General features: G+C 39.5%; 1 protein-coding gene across 3 annotated transcripts in view; it reads left to right on the forward strand.

Annotated features, from left to right (window-relative positions):
* LOC106872620 (uncharacterized) overlaps positions 1-17,555 on the forward strand; it is a 126,542-nt gene that overhangs the window by 65,910 nt on the left and 43,077 nt on the right. For all 3 annotated transcript variants that reach the window (XM_089362327.1, XM_089362328.1, XM_089362329.1), the window contains exons 2-4: positions 10,133-10,194; positions 13,431-13,487; positions 15,650-15,704. In XM_089362327.1, coding sequence (XP_089218453.1) covers positions 10,133-10,194; positions 13,431-13,487; positions 15,650-15,704 — 174 coding nt within the window. The remainder of the gene's footprint in view (positions 1-10,132; positions 10,195-13,430; positions 13,488-15,649; positions 15,705-17,555) is intronic.

Consider the following 17,555-nt stretch of genomic DNA (forward strand, 5'->3'; position numbering starts at 1 on the left):
CCAACGATTCACATGTGGTTACATTTTGAAACGACTGGAAGGGAATGGGTTAAGAAGAAGTTCTTTCTAAGACAGGAGAGTGTAAGAGAAGGAGGTATGTGTACGTGTGGGTATGTGCATGCACGCAGGTCTGTGTGTGTGTAATAATTGCAATTGTGTGTGTGTGTGTGTGATTTCGGCTGTTTATATGTGTATGTGTGAGTGGACTGTGTGTCCTTAATGTTGTAGGAAGAAATCCTCTATTTATCTAATATTGAGGTCTCATTCCAGCTGCTTCAGATGCTATGATATCAAAAATTGTCAAGGTGTAGTTTTTGTTATGGAATGGTGAAACTATTTTTTCGTTTTCTGAAAAGCAACATTTTGAACTTATAACACTTGGGCATAATGGCAACGATATCAACGTCATCATCATCATCATCATCACCATCATCATCATCATCGTTTAACGTCTGCTTTCCATGCTGGCATGGGTTGGACGGTTCGACTGGGGTCCAGGAAGCCAGGAGGCTGCACCAGGCCCCAATCTGATCTGGCAGTGTTTCTACAGCTGGATGCCCTTCCTAATGCCAACCACTCCAAGAGTGTAGTGGGTGCTTTTTACGTGCCACCTGCACAGGGGCCAGAGGAGCTGGCATCGACCACGATCGGATGGTGCGTTTTACATGCCACCAGCACAGAAGCCAGTCAAGGCAGCACTGGCATCAGCCACAAAAACACACAAACACTAACACACTATAGGCACCTTTCAGTTTCTGTCTACCTAATCCCTTCACAAGGCTTCGGTCATCTCAGAGCTATTGTAGAAGACACTTGCCTTAAGTGCCACATAATCAGACTGAACATAGAACCATGTCGTTTTGAAACAGACTTTTCACCACATAGCCATGCTTACACCTATGATGTACATACAAATGTGGAATTGCACTAGCTGTAATATCTTATCTGAGAGAAACATCTCCAAAGTGAGGAATGCCATAAGAAATAAAAAATTTTTTTGCAATTTTTAGCTTTCCAGACAACTACATAAAGGCCTCCCTTGTTCATTTGAATTGCAGTTGGGTGGAAATGGTGTGGATTTATTTGATGTCATTTGTGGTGGAGAGCTGGGTATAGGGGTGACCGAATCAATAAAATATTGGGCTACATAATCATAGGTCACATGTTCAAATCCAAGTGTGGAATTATTTTGTTGTGCTTGTTGTTGGGAGACTTTATCCAATGGTGGTAGAAAAAAAAATGGTATGATTTGAGAGAGATTTGGCTGTTATTCTTAGCCGGCTGAGCAATCATATAGAAGCTCCCTTGTAAGATTGTTTACTGTTGTTGTTCTCCTCCCTTCCTCCTCTTTCTTCTTTTCTTCTTCCTCTTTTTTGTCTCCTCCTCCTCATCCTTTTTGTCTCCTCCTCTTCTTCCTCTTCTCACTCCACCCATCATCTTTTACTGTGGCAGCCGTCTCATGTTTGTTTACAAGAATTCAGTCACAGAACATTTTTAGATAACAGTACTTCTCTTGTTAATCTCAACTAACCTGCTTTTCCCCACCATACACACACTGCAGACCATTACCACCATCATCACCACCACCACCAACCAACTGACCAATCAACCAACCACCAACATTACAGCTTTATTGCGAGGCAGCTTCTACACGATTACTTTACATCCTAGAAATAGCAGTCAAATCTCCCTCAAATTACACTTCTCTGCCTTAAGAGAAGGACTCACTGGAGGATAAACTGGTGCTGGGTTTGCTGCATGTGGGGTAAAAAGATGGGATGTCTGTCTACTGAATCAGAGTCGACCAGAGGATAAACAACATCTACTCTGCGTCGTTGTACCAAATTAGGAACACTACTGATACATTCTTATATCAACAGCATTTGGTAGTAAGACTCCAGCTTGGGAGTTCCGGAGTTTTAGGGAGTATGTAGTTAACCCTTAGTTACCACTACTCTTTTACTCTTTTACTTGTTTCAGTCATGTGACTGTGGCCATGCTGGAGCACCGCCTTTAAATCAAGCAAATCGACCCCAGGACTTATTCTTTGTAAGCCTAGTACTTATTCTATCGGTCTCTTTAGCTGAACTTCTAAGTTTCGGGGACGTAAACACACCAGCATTGGTTGTCAAGCGATGTTGCGGGGACAAACACAGACACACAAACATATACACACACACATGTATATAAACAAATATACAACAGGCTTCTTTCAGTTTCCGTCTACCAAATCCACTCACAAGGCTTTGGTCGGCCTGAGGCTATAGTAGAAGACACTTGCTCAAGGTGCCACACAGTGGGACTGAACCCGGGACCATGTGGTTGGTAAGCAAGCTACTTACCACACAGCCACTCCTCTCAAGCTTGCTCTTTCCTGGGGTGGTTGTATCTTGTCAAGAGCCCCAGTTATGGGTCACATAGCAGAATATGGTCTTGTGGTTAAGACACAGGACTTAGAGGAACAGTGTAGGGCCTGTTCATGCTGTGTGTGTGTCTGTGTGTATGTATGTGTGTGTATACCCTTGTCTAGACATCACATGATGGTTTTGGATATGCATCATCAGAATAAAGCGAGGTAGTTCGTTTCCAATCTTCCCTGAGAAATATATCGAGCTCTGGAAACAGGTGAGGGTTGGCAACAGGAAGGGAAAATGATAATGATGTATATATGTGATAGCTTATAAGTACCTTGCTTTTGGGTGTGCATATATGTAATAGTGTGTACTGTTTAATATGTGTGTATATCTGTCTTTATATATATATATATGATGGTGTGTGTGTGTGTGTGTGTGTGTGTGTGTGATGGGGATATGGCTTGTGTGTGCCACTGATTTCTGTTGCGAAAATATATGGCGCCCCAGAATGTACCACTTTTTATAAACCAATGTCCTCCAATGCATATATATATGCATGCATGTGTTTATAGTGTTTATATGTATGCTGGCGTAACAGCAGATTGTTATGTAGGTATGTGTGTTTATGCGTGTATTTATAAATACAATCTATGATTATGTGCACGTGTGTGTTTGAGAGAGAAAGTGTGTGTATGTGTGTGTAGAGAGAGAGAGAGAGAGAACTAAACAGACAGACATCTGTTTCATATGCATAAATGTGTGTATTTGTGTTTGTATATTTATAGATGCACATTTGTGTGTATGTCTGTGTGAATACATGTGTATATATAGCTGTCTATCTGTCTATCTATCTGTCTATCTATCTATCTATCTATATATCATCATCATCGTTTAACGTCCGCTTTCCATGCTAGCATGGGTTGGACGATTTGACTGAGGACTGGTGAAACCGGAATATATTCTTTTATTCTTTTACATGTTTCAGTTCTAAGGCTGTGGCCACGCTGGGGCACTGCCAATGTATATATATATATATATATATATATATATATATATATATATATATATATATATATATACATACACACACACACATATATATAAACACATCTGTCTGTATGTGTGTGTGTGTGTGTGTATCACAGTAGCAGTATGTATAGTTGAGTGTGAATGTGAGAAACTGTGTATGAGCTAAGTGTTTCTATTTGTGTCACCTACTTAAGAATTCTCTGTTGATGTCATATTGTGTCTCAGAATCTGCCAATATCAAATCTAAGATCTTTGTATCTGTTGCTGCTGTTGTTTATAGAAATGGTTATTCAAGTGTCCTTGTGTCATTGGTAATGTTTCAACTCCAGGTCAGTCTGGGTCATAAAGAAAAAAAAAATATTATGAGCAAAACCTATGACATTCTGGCCATGACGTGATATTTGTCCTTTGCCTGTCCAAAGCATTTTCATATGTTTGTTCTAAGCATCTTTGCTTCTTTTCAGGCTTTTAATTAGCCTTTGTTTCAAATGTTCTGAGAAATATAAAGCTTTCCTTTCAGAAGTTTTGAGTTGCAAGAAATAATTTGGAATATGTATCACATATGATGCTTGAACACTAGGGAAACATGTCCTGTCTATCACATATGTAGTCCCCAAGTCACAAATTACTCTGGTGGAAAAAAAAATTTGGAGTGTGTATCACGTTACACAATAGAAATCCCCAACCTTTCCATTCATAAGTTTCGAGTTACTCTGGTGGTACAAAAATACTAGTAATGTGTATTGTATATGATGTGTGGACATCAAAGAAATATGTCTGGTGTATCACATGTTATGCAGCAGAAGTCTCCAAGTCTCGAGTTATTCTGGTGGAAAAAAGAATTTGGAATGTGTATCACATATGATGTGTAAACACTTAGAAGATATGTCCTGCATATCACATGCAATACACAGTATCAGCCTCCAACCTTTATTTGCAGCATGCCATACATTTTCCCCATAGACAAGAAGTTCATGGACTGAAAGTTCAACAAAACACAATGAAGTGCATAATAAAGTGGTTGGTGTTAGGAAGGGCATCCAGCCATAAAATCCCAGCCAAACACAGACACAGTAGCCTAGGGCAGTTTTTCTACCTGTCAAGCTCCTGTCAACTATCCTACATATGCATGCATGGAATATGGATGTTAAACAATGATGATGATGATATATAATATGTATATATAGGTGCAGGTGTGGCTGTGTGGTAAGAAGTTTGCTTCTCAGCCGCATGGTTCCACGTTCAGTCCCACTGCATGATACTAGTGCCTTCTACTATAACCTGGGGCTGACCAAAGCCTTGTGAGTGGATTTGGGAAACAGAAACATCTAAGACATCTCAACGCTTCTAAAAGCAAACTTCGTTTGTTTGTTTACGTTTATCGTAATTTAAATTTAACATAAATGTTTTAAATTTTTTCAAAATTAAAACAATGCAAGTTATAAAAAAATAATTACACATGGTTATGGTTAGTATTTGAAAGCTACCCTTCATACATGCACACATAATATGGCATAGAGATGTCAGCTATTAGCATCATTTCTCTATAGAGTCCCCTGAAATATTGAAATACCAGGTAATAGTGCAAACTATTGACCTGTATTATAAATTTTATATAACTTGCATCGTTTTGGCTTTAAAAGAAGTATTTAAAACTCTCACACACACACACACACACACACACACACACACACACACACACACATCAATTTAATACACAATTATGAAAGAGCTATTAATAGTTTCATGTTTTTATAATACTTAAAATTGGCAGATTTATAAAACACACCGTGTATCTCCAAGCAATCTTTCAGGCTTGGTTCATGCTTGGAGACACATGATGTGTTTTATAAATCTGCCAATATTAAGTATCATAAAAGCATGAAACTATTTGTATCTCTCTTGTAATTGTGTACTAAATTGACATTTGTCTCTCACTGGATAGAGTACTTTTTTATTGATTCTACCTATATCAGATCTATATATCTACATACATACATACATACATACATGGTTTGATCAATAAGTATCCGGACTGTTGCCATAGTAACGAAGCTAAAGCACACAGTGAAGCTTCTTGGCTCAAATGGAACTTGAACTCTGCAGTGCATATGCACTAAGTTTAACTGTTCATGCGTGCGTGTGTGTATACACACACACACATATATAGACACGTGTTTTTGTGTGTGTGTATATATCTTTATATATATATATATATATATATATATATATATATATATATACACATATATATAGACACATTTGTGTTTGTATGTGTATGTGTGTGTATATATATATATATATATATATATATATATATATGATTTATGTATATATATATACATATATATATATATATATATATGTATTTATCAATGAGTAAACAAACCTGAAGGCTGTAAATTACGGAGAAGTGGTTTAGCCCATCTTTTTGGGGTCAATTGTTGAGGTTTAGTTGCTTTAAATGAAGCATATATTATTAAATAATATATAATCATAGTTATTATTAAAAAGGGCCTATGTGTGTCATTCTTCTTCTCCATAATTTACAGCCTTCAGTCAACTTTCTCAAGTTAACTTTTTGGCAAATGGACTAATAATTAACGAAGCTAACTTTTCAATTAACAGTGCCCACTTCTGCATACATATATATATATATATATATATAGAATGTAGTGGGCGCTTTTACGTGCCACCGGCACGAGGGCCAGTCACATGGTACTGGCAACGGCCACACTCAAAAAGGTGTTTTTTATGTGCCACCTGCACGGGAGCCAGTCCAGCAGCACTGGCAACGGCCTCGCTTGAATGATTTCCTATATATATATATATATATTATGCATAAGCATAAAAATTTATAAATGAAACATTCAAACACTGAGATTTGAAATCAGATGTTACTACTGTTCATATCATCTGTGGATAAATTCTAAATTTGATGATATCACCAGTAAAACCAGTTACACAGTCAGAGTCTAACGTGACAGTCACGGATTTCAACTGGTGGTCCACACTGACGAGGCTCAGGGTTAAATACCCAAAAGCCGAAACCTGGTTTGTGGATATCCCTAATTGCATAATATTTTTATTTGTGCTGTTATATATATTATGTATATATGTATATATATATATATATATATATATATATATATATATCATCATCATCATCATCGTTTAACGTCTGCTTTCCATGCTAGCATGGGTTGGACGATTCGACTGAGGACTGGTGAAACCGGATGGCAACACCAGGCTCCAATCTAATTTGGCAGAGTTTCTACAGCTGGATGCCCTTCCTAACGTCAACCACTCAGAGAGTGTAGTGGGTGCTTTTACGTGTCACCCGCACGAAAACGGCGACGCTCGAAATGGTGTCTTTTATGTGCCACCCGCACAGGCCAGTCCAGGGGCACTGGCAACGATCTCACTCAAAAATCCTACGGGAGCCAGTCAGGTGGTACTGGCAACAGCCACGCTCAAGATGATGCATCTCATGTGCCACCCGCACAAGAGCCAGTCCAGGGGCACTGGCAACGATCTTACTTGGCTTGCCGGGTCTTCTCACGCACAGCACATTTCCAAAGGTCTCGGTCAGTAGTCATCGCCTCGGTGAGGCCCAATGTACGAAGGTCTTGCCTCACCACCTCAGCCCAGGTCTTCCTGGGCCTACCTCTTTCACGGGTTCCCTCAACTGTTAGGGTGTGGCACTTTTTCACGCAGCTATCCTCATCCATTCTCACCACATGTCCATATATATATATATATATATATATATATATATATACAATGTATGTATTAAAAAAAATTGATTATTATATCTGATGTTTGTGCTTGTATATGTGTGTAGGCATTATGGAGATTGCATTTGTGTATGTTTAAGAAGCTGGCTTGTGTGTGCGTGTGTGTGCAAATGCATGTCCTTGAAGCTGGATTACTCGCTTCACTTAGTTACTGAATACTGAAGAGATTGTTCAGAATCTGTGTTTGTGTGTGGAGAGAGAGAGAGAGAGAGAGAGGGAGAGAAATAAAGAAGTAAATAAAAGAGAAGAGTAAGAGAGGGAGAGAGACTGTGTGAGAAAAGGAGACAGAGAAAGAAAGAGAAATTTTGTGTGTGAAGCAAGAAGATTGTGAAAGAGGAAGAGAAAAGAGACTGTGGGGAGAAACAGAGAGAGGTAGAGGAAGAAAAAGAAGCTGTGTGTGTGTGTGAAAGAGAGAGAGAGAGAGAGAGTATATGTGTGGATGTGGTGAGAGGGAAAGAGATTATGAGAGAGAGAGGGAGAGAGAGACGAAGGGAGAAAGAGACTGTGGGGAGAAACAGAGAGAGGTAGAGGAAGTAAAAGAAGCTGTGTGTGTGTGAAAGAGAGAGAGAGAGAGAGTATATGTGTGGATGTGGTGAAAGAGAAAGAGATTATGAGAGATAGAGAGAGAGGGAGAGAGAGACAGACAGAAAGAGACTGTGTGATAGAAAGAGAAAGAAAGAGGGAGAGAAAAAGAAGCTGCATGCATGTGTGTGTGTGAAAGAGAGAGTATGTATGCGGGTGTGATGAGAGAAAGAGAGATTGTGTGTGGAGACTGGAGCAAATAAAATAAACACTGTACTTGTCTATCTGTGTGTGTGTATGTGTGTGTGATAGACAGATAGACAGAAAGAGTGAGTAGAGAAAGAGAGAGGAATAAAGGTATTTTCTTGAAGAATTGGTTCGTGTTTTTTATGATAGAATGTGTGTGTAGTTTAAGTATGTGTGAGTGAATGAGGAACCTTAAGGCACCCACTTTCCCATGTTTTCCTGTATAAATAAAGGTATAATTTATACAACCAGCCGCCCTTCCTGTAGCCCACTCACTTGTTTTGCGAAGCAAGGTAACATTTCCTGATGGCCAGCCATGTTTTTCACTGAAGAGTGGGTTCGCTTGTATAACAGTGACTTTTGCTTACAGCTGTCATGTGATCTGAAGACAAGAACATACACATGCACACACATACATAGAGGATACATACATACATACATACATAGGACATACGAATGGTGGGCTTCCACATAATTTCCTTCATCAAAATCCACTCGTAAGGCTTTTGTTAGCTTGGGACTCAAGAAGAAGATATTTGTCTAAGGTGCCATGCAGTGAGACCGAACCCAAAACTACATGGTTAGAAAGCAAGTCTTTTAACTGCACAAACAATGTTTAATTGTAATTATCATTAGTAGGACCATCTTTGGTAGAATTTAGTAATATTTAGTTTTCATCAGCATCATCATCATCATCATCGTCGTTGTTGTTGTCGTCGTCATCATCATCATCAACATTTGATGTCTGTTTTCCATGCTGGCATGGGTTGGATGGCTTGACAGGAACTGGCAAGGATCAGGAGTCACAGCAAGTTCCATAGTCTGTTTTTGACTTGGTTTCTGCAGCTGGATGCCCTTCCTAATGCCAACCACTTTACAGAGTGCACTGGGTGGTTTTCACATGGCACCAGCACACACCTCAATGCTTTTTATGTGGCACCTTGATTTTAGGATGTCAATTCTGTTGTGGTGGGCTGGTCTTCTTGAGTCCAGTAATGCACCACATATATCTGTCCCCTCCTTCTTTTAAGATAAACTTTTAATACTTCATCCTGGATTTCCCTTTTCCACAACTTCCCTTTAAGTGATCAACACTTCTTTATGCAACTGTCTTCATTGATCCGTGGAGGCGTAATGGCCCAGTGGTTAGGGCAGCGGACTTGCGGTCATAGGATCGTGGTCTCAATTCCCAGACCGGGCGTTGTGAGTGTTTATTGAACGAAAACACCTAAAGCTCCACGAGGCTCCAGCAGGGGATGGTGGCGAACCCTGCTGTACTCTTTCACCACAACTTTCTCTCACTCTTTCTTCCTGTTTCTGTTGTACCTGTAATTCAAAGGGTCAGCCTTGTCACACTGTGTCATGCTGAATCTCCCCGAGAACTACGTTAAGGGTACACGTGTCTGTGAAGTGCTCAGCCACTTGCATGTTAATTTCATGATCAGGCCATTCCGTTGATCGGATCGACTGGAACCCTCGATGTCATAAGCGACGGAGTGCTAACATCAATCCTCATCACATAACCAAACCAGCGCAGTCTCCTCTCTTGCACACTGCATATAATTCCCCTTATGTCCAACTTCTCTCTCAATACACCAATACTCTATTGCACATAGACACTGACATTGTGATGTCCTTTGATATTCTGAGTTCAAACCCTCCTTGAGCTGTCTTTGCCCTTTATTAGTTAAAATAAGTACCAGTAATATACTGAGAGCTGATATCAGTTGTGACCTTGGACCAATGTTATGAATCACTCTTATAATTATTGTGCTTTTTTAGCCCTGGGTCAATCCAGATTGAGCAAATTTGTTTTCAGAAGGTTCAAGCTGTGATCATCACATCATTTTTTCCAGCAGTGTGCACCACAGACTACATTATTGTTCAGTATGTTCTTCCTTTGATTTGTACATGAGGGATTTCATCCGAGGGAGATTTGACTCTTATTTCTAGCAAACTAAATGACTGCATACTGTCTAAACTTGTTGTTATTGTTATTGTTCTCTTATTTTTCATTCCAGGTACCAGGTTCAGTATGTCCTTCCTTTGATGATTCATACATTAGGGTATCATTTGTGGGAGAATTGACTGTTATTTCTAGCAAACCAAATGACTGCATATCGCTGTGTTCATAGTTATTACTACTGTCATGGTGTCATGGTTTTTCTTATTTTCTCATTACAGGTACCGGATTTATAGGTCGTAATCTGGTCGGCTATTTGGTGAACAATGACTTGGTCACAAAAGTAAGCACAGTTTTTATATTTTACACATGAATACACACACACACACATGCATACACACATGCATACACACACACACACACATCCATCAATATGAGCACACATATATGCACACATATGTGCACTTTTCTCAGACACACACACATACAAATGTATACACAAACACACACACACACATGCAGAAAATGGTGGTGGTTGGCACTCCGTCTGTTACGACAACAAAGGTTCCAGTTGATCTGATCAACGGAACAGCCTGCTCGTGAAATTAACGTGCAAGTGGCTGAGCACTCCACAGCTACATGTGTGTGTTTGTGTATGTCCCCCCAATATCATTTGACAACCGATGCTGGTGTGTTTACATCCCCGTAACTTAGCAGTTCGGCAAAAGAGACCGATACAACAGACACACAAACATATACATACACATACATACACATACATATATATATATATATACATATATACGATGGGCTTCTTTCAGTTTCCGTCTACCAAATCCACTCACAAGGCTTTGGTTGGCCCGAGGCTATAGTAGAAGACACTTGCCCAAGGTGCCACGCAGTGGGACTGAACCCTGAACCATGTGGTTCGTAAGCAAGCTACTTACCACACAGCCACTCCTTGGTTTCTTACTGTTCCTCAACACCCTTCTCACAATGGTTTCCTATTGTCCTCCACCACCCTCCTCATAATGGATCCTTACTGCCCTCCACCAACTTTCTCTAATGGTTTCTTACTGTCTTCCACAACCCTCTTCATAATGGTTTCTTATTTTCCTCCACCACCTTCCACACAATGGTTTCTCTCTGTCATCCACTATCCCCCTTATAATGGTATCTTTTATATACACAAGACCACAAATTTCAGGGAGGGTATAGTCATTTGAGCCTTACCTTTGCTCTCTCAATACTTATGTTAGTGACCATCAGAAGGATGAAAAACATGAACAATGTTAGCAGGATTTGAACTCAAATGCAAAGGAAAAACTACTAAATACCACAAGTGTGTTATTTTTTTATATTCATTGCTTTATCATCCATTGCCATGACAACCATAGCTACCTTCACCACCACCACCACCACCACCACCATTGCTACAACCATCACCTTCGTCCACACCACGACCATCACCACCATCACCCTCACCACAACCACCACCACCACCACCACCACCATCATAGTAAGGATTTCTGATTGAGATAAGACAGCCACACTTACATGTGTAGGTACAGTCAAGTATGACAGCCCTTTTGGCAACCCCTGGAAGAGAATAGATGAAGTTGACCCAGGGTGAGTTTGAACTCAGAAAATCTTAAAAGTTAACACTAAACTGAGAACTGTTTCATAACCATCTGGTTGTTGTTGTTGTTGTTGTTGTTATTTTTATTGATGATTTTCTTGTAATTGTTGTTGTTGTCATCGGTGTCGTCATTAGTCTTATAGTTGTTGTTGAAGAAGTGTTTGTTGTCTTTGCTATCATTACTATTACTATGTTTTTTTTAAAGTTTTTGTTGTTGTCATTATTGTTCTTGTTCTTGTCGTTGTCCGTTAAGCGTTGATTCTACAAATGCCACCTAACACGTCAAAATACCTGTTACCATGGCAATCATTTCTGTCAACACATCTTCAAAATATCAGCTGTCAGTGGTGATGGGGCTGGTGGTGGTGGTGGCTCTAACAGTGGTGGTAGTGGTGGTGTAGTTGTTAATAGTGTTGCTGTCGATGATGATGATGATGATGCTTATGGTGATAGTGGTATAGTTTGTTTATTCTCTTATGAAAAGGTTATTCGAAAATGGCTTGATAAATGACAAAACTACAAAATGTCCACAACAACAACGGCAATAGAAACAAAAATCAAGGAAAAAAAACCCACTTCAGATCATTCGATGAGCAAGAAATATCAACCGCAAACTCAAATCAGTTCTGAATTGTCTTAAAAATAACGAATTCTTGTATATGTGAGGGGATGCTGAAAAGTTCCCGGCTTTAAGGGTATCACGAACGGCCTGGCTAGAGGCCCAACCTTTCCAAGTTCTTTTACATGGCTTAGAAAAACTGAAGGACTACTGCGATAAGTGTGAGAATCTGAGAGGGGAATCATCATCATCGTTTAACGTCCGCTTTCCATGCTAGCATGGGTTGGACGATTTGACTGACTGGTGAACCAGGTGACTGCACCAGGCTCCAATCTGATTTGGCAGAGTTTCTACAGTTGGATGCCCTTCCTAACGCCAACCACTCCGAGAGTGTAGTGGGTGCTTTTATGTGCCACCGGCACGAAGCCCAGTCAAGTGGTACTGGCAACGGCCACGCTCAAAATGGTGTATTTTACGTGCCACCTGCACAGGAGCCAGTCCAGTGGCACTGGCAACGACCTCGCTCAAATGTCTTTACACGTGCCATTGGCACAAGTGCCAGGAAGGCAACACTAGGCAGAGGTGCCATCACGATTTCGCTTTCGCTTGGCCCAATAGGTCTTCACAAGCCGAGTTTCGTGTCCAGATGAATAGAATCATAATTAACTGATCCTCTTGTATTTTCTTTTACCCAAAGCCAGGAACTTTTCAGAACCCCATCATACTGTATTTTTGGCCTACAACTTGATGTAATATATTGTATAAACATGTAATGTAAATATCCAAACATCGTCATTATCTTTTGAAATCCTGCTGCATTTCACATGGAATTTTTGGCCCTCCAAAGTTGTCTTGGTGTATAGGTCAACTTACATTTCTTTTGGCTGTAAATTTTGTTCTGAAAAATTCAGCTTGTAATGCTGGACAATATGAGTAGTGTAGTTTTCTTGAAGCATTGTAATATTGAAGAAAGTAAAAAAGAGAGAAAATAGAAAGCTTCTGACAATGCAGAAAGTTTTATAAAACCTTCATAGTCCCTTACACTAAGTGACTTCTCACCTTGTTTGGACCTTCTAATAACAAAAAAAAACAAAAAAACCCAAAACGTGGTCTCATGGCGGGAAGATGGTAGGGGTTTACTCCCTTGCTTGCAATATATATCAAGTGCAGATTGCATTGAATAACCAGCTGGAAGAAGCGTCCTCTTGGGGTTGAAAATAACACTAGCATTGGTTCCTACAGAATAACCATGTTTAAGTGGTGATAAATGTTACTTCTCAGTATAGTTACTGCTTTCATCACTTACAGACATTTTCTAACTAGCAAATTTGCTTGTTAAAAAAACGACATTCTAACCCAGGTTTTCTTCTCCTTTCTCTAGGTACGGGTGGCTGACAAAGTACCCCCTCAAATGGCTTGGCTCAACAACAAACATAAGGTAAGTTGGCCATTTTCTCTTTCACATTTTGCAATAATCTTCCTTCTACCTTTTAACTTTTATTTCTTCTTTCTCTTTTTCTTTCTTCTTCCCTTTATTACTTGCATTCTGCGAAGGTGCACAGCCTTGTGGTTAGGGTGTTACACCCATGATTGTAGGAGGTGATTTCAACTCTCAGACAGGGTAGAGCATTGTGTTCTTCAGTAAAAGTACTTCATTTTCACATTGCTCTGCAATCACTTTGATGCCTGATATGTGGCACACCATGCACCTGTACAGGTAACATCTATTCGATGGAGGGAATGAGCTAATGTACAGCATAACCATTTATAAACACTATAAACAAATCATATGAACAGGTTGTTAAGCAAGAATTTGCTGAACTCTCACCTGGCATTTACAACAGAACAGTTCAGCATTTGCATTCTACCTTCCTTTTATCTACCCTGCTTTCTTCAGTAGTTTTCTTTTCTTCATTGCTTGCTTCTTTCTTTTCTTTTCCCCTCCATTCTTTCTTTCTTTCTGTCTGTCTGTCCTTCTCCACTTCAACGTCTAACCCCCCTCCTCTTCCCACTTCTAACAGTTCTCAATAAACAACTTCTCTGATGATAATTGCCTAACACATTCATTAAATACTGCACATTACTGTTGCATTTGTTGGTTGTCGGTCATTTGCACTTGTGCACTCATCTGCTTCAGACTGCTGCAACAAAGCACACCCTCTCTCCATTACTCTGTGTATGTGTGCATGTATATATGTATATATACATATGTGTATGTGCACATGTGTATATATGTCCGTGTGTATGTATGCATATATGTATATATATATATAAATTCCCCTCCTGGATGGGATGCCAGTCTGTTGCAGCTGAGTGGATTGGAGCAGCGTGAAATGAAGAGTTTTGCTCAAGAACACAATGCATCACCTGGTCCAGGAATTGAAACCACAATCTTACGATGATGAGTCCAACACTCTAACCACTAAGCTACACGCATCCACTAAGTAGCAGAGACATGGAGTTAACCCTTTCATTATTATTTTGAGATGCTCTATGTCTCTTTCAATTATTTTAAATAAAACAAAGAATTTAGTAAAATAACTTAGTTATCATTCAGCTAGTGTTAGGAACATAAATTGTGACTAAGGTTTGGTGGAAAATTTTAATTCAAAACTTATGAAAACAAGACATTTGTACTACAAAACCAGAGCCGGTTTCAGCTGGGTTGGTAATGAAAGAAGGATCCTTTTGACTTGTCAAGGATATGGCTACCTCTCTAATGCTGGCACCATAAAGAGGCACACCCAGTACACTCTGTAAAGTGGTTGGTGTTTCATAGCACTAACCACTTTACAATTTGTTTCTATTTGTGGAAACAAAGCCAAAACTGAAACATGCAGTCAGATTTTCACAAATTTCCGGATTGGTGTACCTGATTTAATAAACTGCCTCATAAACAGTGGATTTAGCTATTTTGTTACCCTATTTCTATTGAAATATACGACTTTGTTTCAATCAATTTAACGAGGAATTTAGTAAAATAACTTTGTCATTATTAAATTGGTGTCTGGAAAAAATTTAACATGAAATTTTGAAGGAAGGTTTTAATTTAGCTCACTTTAAACAGAATGTTTGTATCATAGAATTTGGAGGCGGTCTCAGGCTGGCTGTTATCAAAAGGTTAAATTAAGTTTTACAGTGATCTGTTAAGCAATTGCTAACAAGAACGTGAAGTCATTTGGCTATGTTCCAACCTGGAGAAGGATGGGCTCTGCTATGTTTGAAATACCAAGACATATCATAGCATATCTTGTGACCCCATCAGAGGTTGAAAGCCTGAGAAAAAAACTCTCTTCTCTCTCTCTCTCTCTCTCTCTCTCTCTCTCTCTCTCTCTCTCTCTCTCTCACACACACAAAAGGGTGCAACACATTTAAGTAAACAGCAGTGGGGATCACTATATTTTGTGAATATTTAAATATCAAAATATAAATATTTCAAGTATTTGTTTGAAGAATACCTTCATGTAGGAAGGGTCCCCCTTTGCACCTTAACCCCAGTTGGTTTTGGGACTCAGTTTGCACTACTCCTCCCCACTTTTTTTTAAATGTTTTACCCTTTCGTCTGTTACTTTCTTTATTTTGTTGTTGTTGTCTTTTTAGGAGGCCTTTGTCAATCCACTTGTGGAATTCAAGCATTCCAATTTAATTAACATTGGTAAGTTCTCTGTGATTCTTCCATTGATTTGTTTCATATCACATGCATCTTTATTCCATCATCATCATTCTAATATCCTAGGCGTAGGAGTGGCTGTGTGGTAAGTAGCTTGCTTACGAACCACATGGTTCCGGGTTCAGTGTGGCACCTTGGGTAAGTGTCTTTTACTATAGCCTCGGGCCGACCAAAGCCTTGTGAGTGAATTTGGTAGACAGAAACTGAAAGAAGCCTGTCATATATATGTATGTATGTGTGTGTATATGTTTGTATGTCTGTGTTTGTCCCCCCACCATCGCTTGACAACCGATGCTGGTGTGTTTACATCCCCGTAACTTAGCGGTTCGGCAAAAGAGACCAATAGAAAAAGTACAAGGCTTCCAAAGAGTAAGTCCGAGGGTTGATTTACTCGACTAAAGGTGGTGCTCCAGCATGGCCACAGTCAAATGCCTGGAACAAGTAAAAGAGTAAAAGAGCATCCACTTTGTCATACTTACGTGGGTTAGACAGAGTTTTGTCAAGGCAGATTTTCTGCAGCCTGGATGCCCTTCCTGTCACCAACCCTAAGCTGTTGCCAAGCAAGGTATTATTTCTCTGTGGCCAGACATGTTTTCATGGAAGATTGGAAATAAAGGACACTGTTTACATGACAGAGACATTCATTTACAACTATCACATAAAGTCAAGGAAAAGAGACAGTAACACACACACACACGTCTCTTTTATCTTTTACTTGTTTCAGTCATTAGACTATGGCCATACTGGGGCATCACCTTGAAGACATTTTAGTCGAATGAATCAACCCCACTACTTTTTTTTTGATGCCTGGTACTTATTCTATCAATCTTTTTTGCCAAACTGTTAAGTGACAAAGAATGTAAATGTGCCAACACCAGTTGTCAAGCGATGGTGCAGGACAAACACTGCAGACACACACACACACACATACACACACACACACACACACACACACACACACACATATATGACAGGCTTCTTTCAGTTTCCATCCACCGTATCCCCACACAAGACTATGGTCAGCCTAGGGCTATAGTAGAAGACACTTGCCCAAGGTACTGCACAGTGGAACTGAACCTGAAACTATGTAGTTGGGAAACAAACTCCTTACCACATAACACGTGTATATATGATGGGCTTCTTTTAGTTTCCATCTACCAAATTCACTCAAAAGGCCTTGATCAACCTGGGGTGATTGCAGAAGACACTTGTGCAAGGTGCCACAGTTGGATTGAACCCAAAACCATGTGGTTTGAAAGCACACTTCTTACTGCATAGCCTGTGTGTCTTTGTGTAGCATAAGTGTTTAGATCATCCTTCATCAAAGGCTTTGCATTCATGACTATCCCATGTTTAGTTTTTGTTGCTTTTTTCTCCCCAGGTACAGTGTACCTAAGATTACATTGTCCAATATCTCCCCCACTTTTTTTTAGGAAATCTAGTGCAATCACTGCTATTTTTAGCATTTTGAGTGACCACATATAAACTGCCTCTACTACTTGCCTTATTATTGGCATGTAGAAGTGTGTGTGTGTGTGTGTGTGTGTTATCTGTTGTTGGCAGATTGTCTACGGAAATACCCTCTAATGTGTGTAAGTGCACTTATATGTGTGTATATATGTATTTTTCATGCGTATGTGTATGTTTGTGTGTATGTGTTAGTGTGTGCCTACTTTACTTTTCCCATTTATACCAAACACTATTCAACAAAAGTGCTGACTTCTCTCTGAGTTAGATTTGAATCTCTTCTTTAAAATTCCAGACAACAATGGCTGTGTTGCTTATATTTTTAATTCCCATTCCATTGAAAAGTTCAAGGAATTAACAACAACAATA

The sequence above is a fragment of the Octopus bimaculoides genome, chromosome 14 (genome assembly GCF_046866305.1).
Source record: "Octopus bimaculoides isolate indiv1 chromosome 14, ASM4686630v1, whole genome shotgun sequence".
NCBI lineage: Eukaryota > Metazoa > Mollusca > Cephalopoda > Octopoda > Octopodidae > Octopus > Octopus bimaculoides.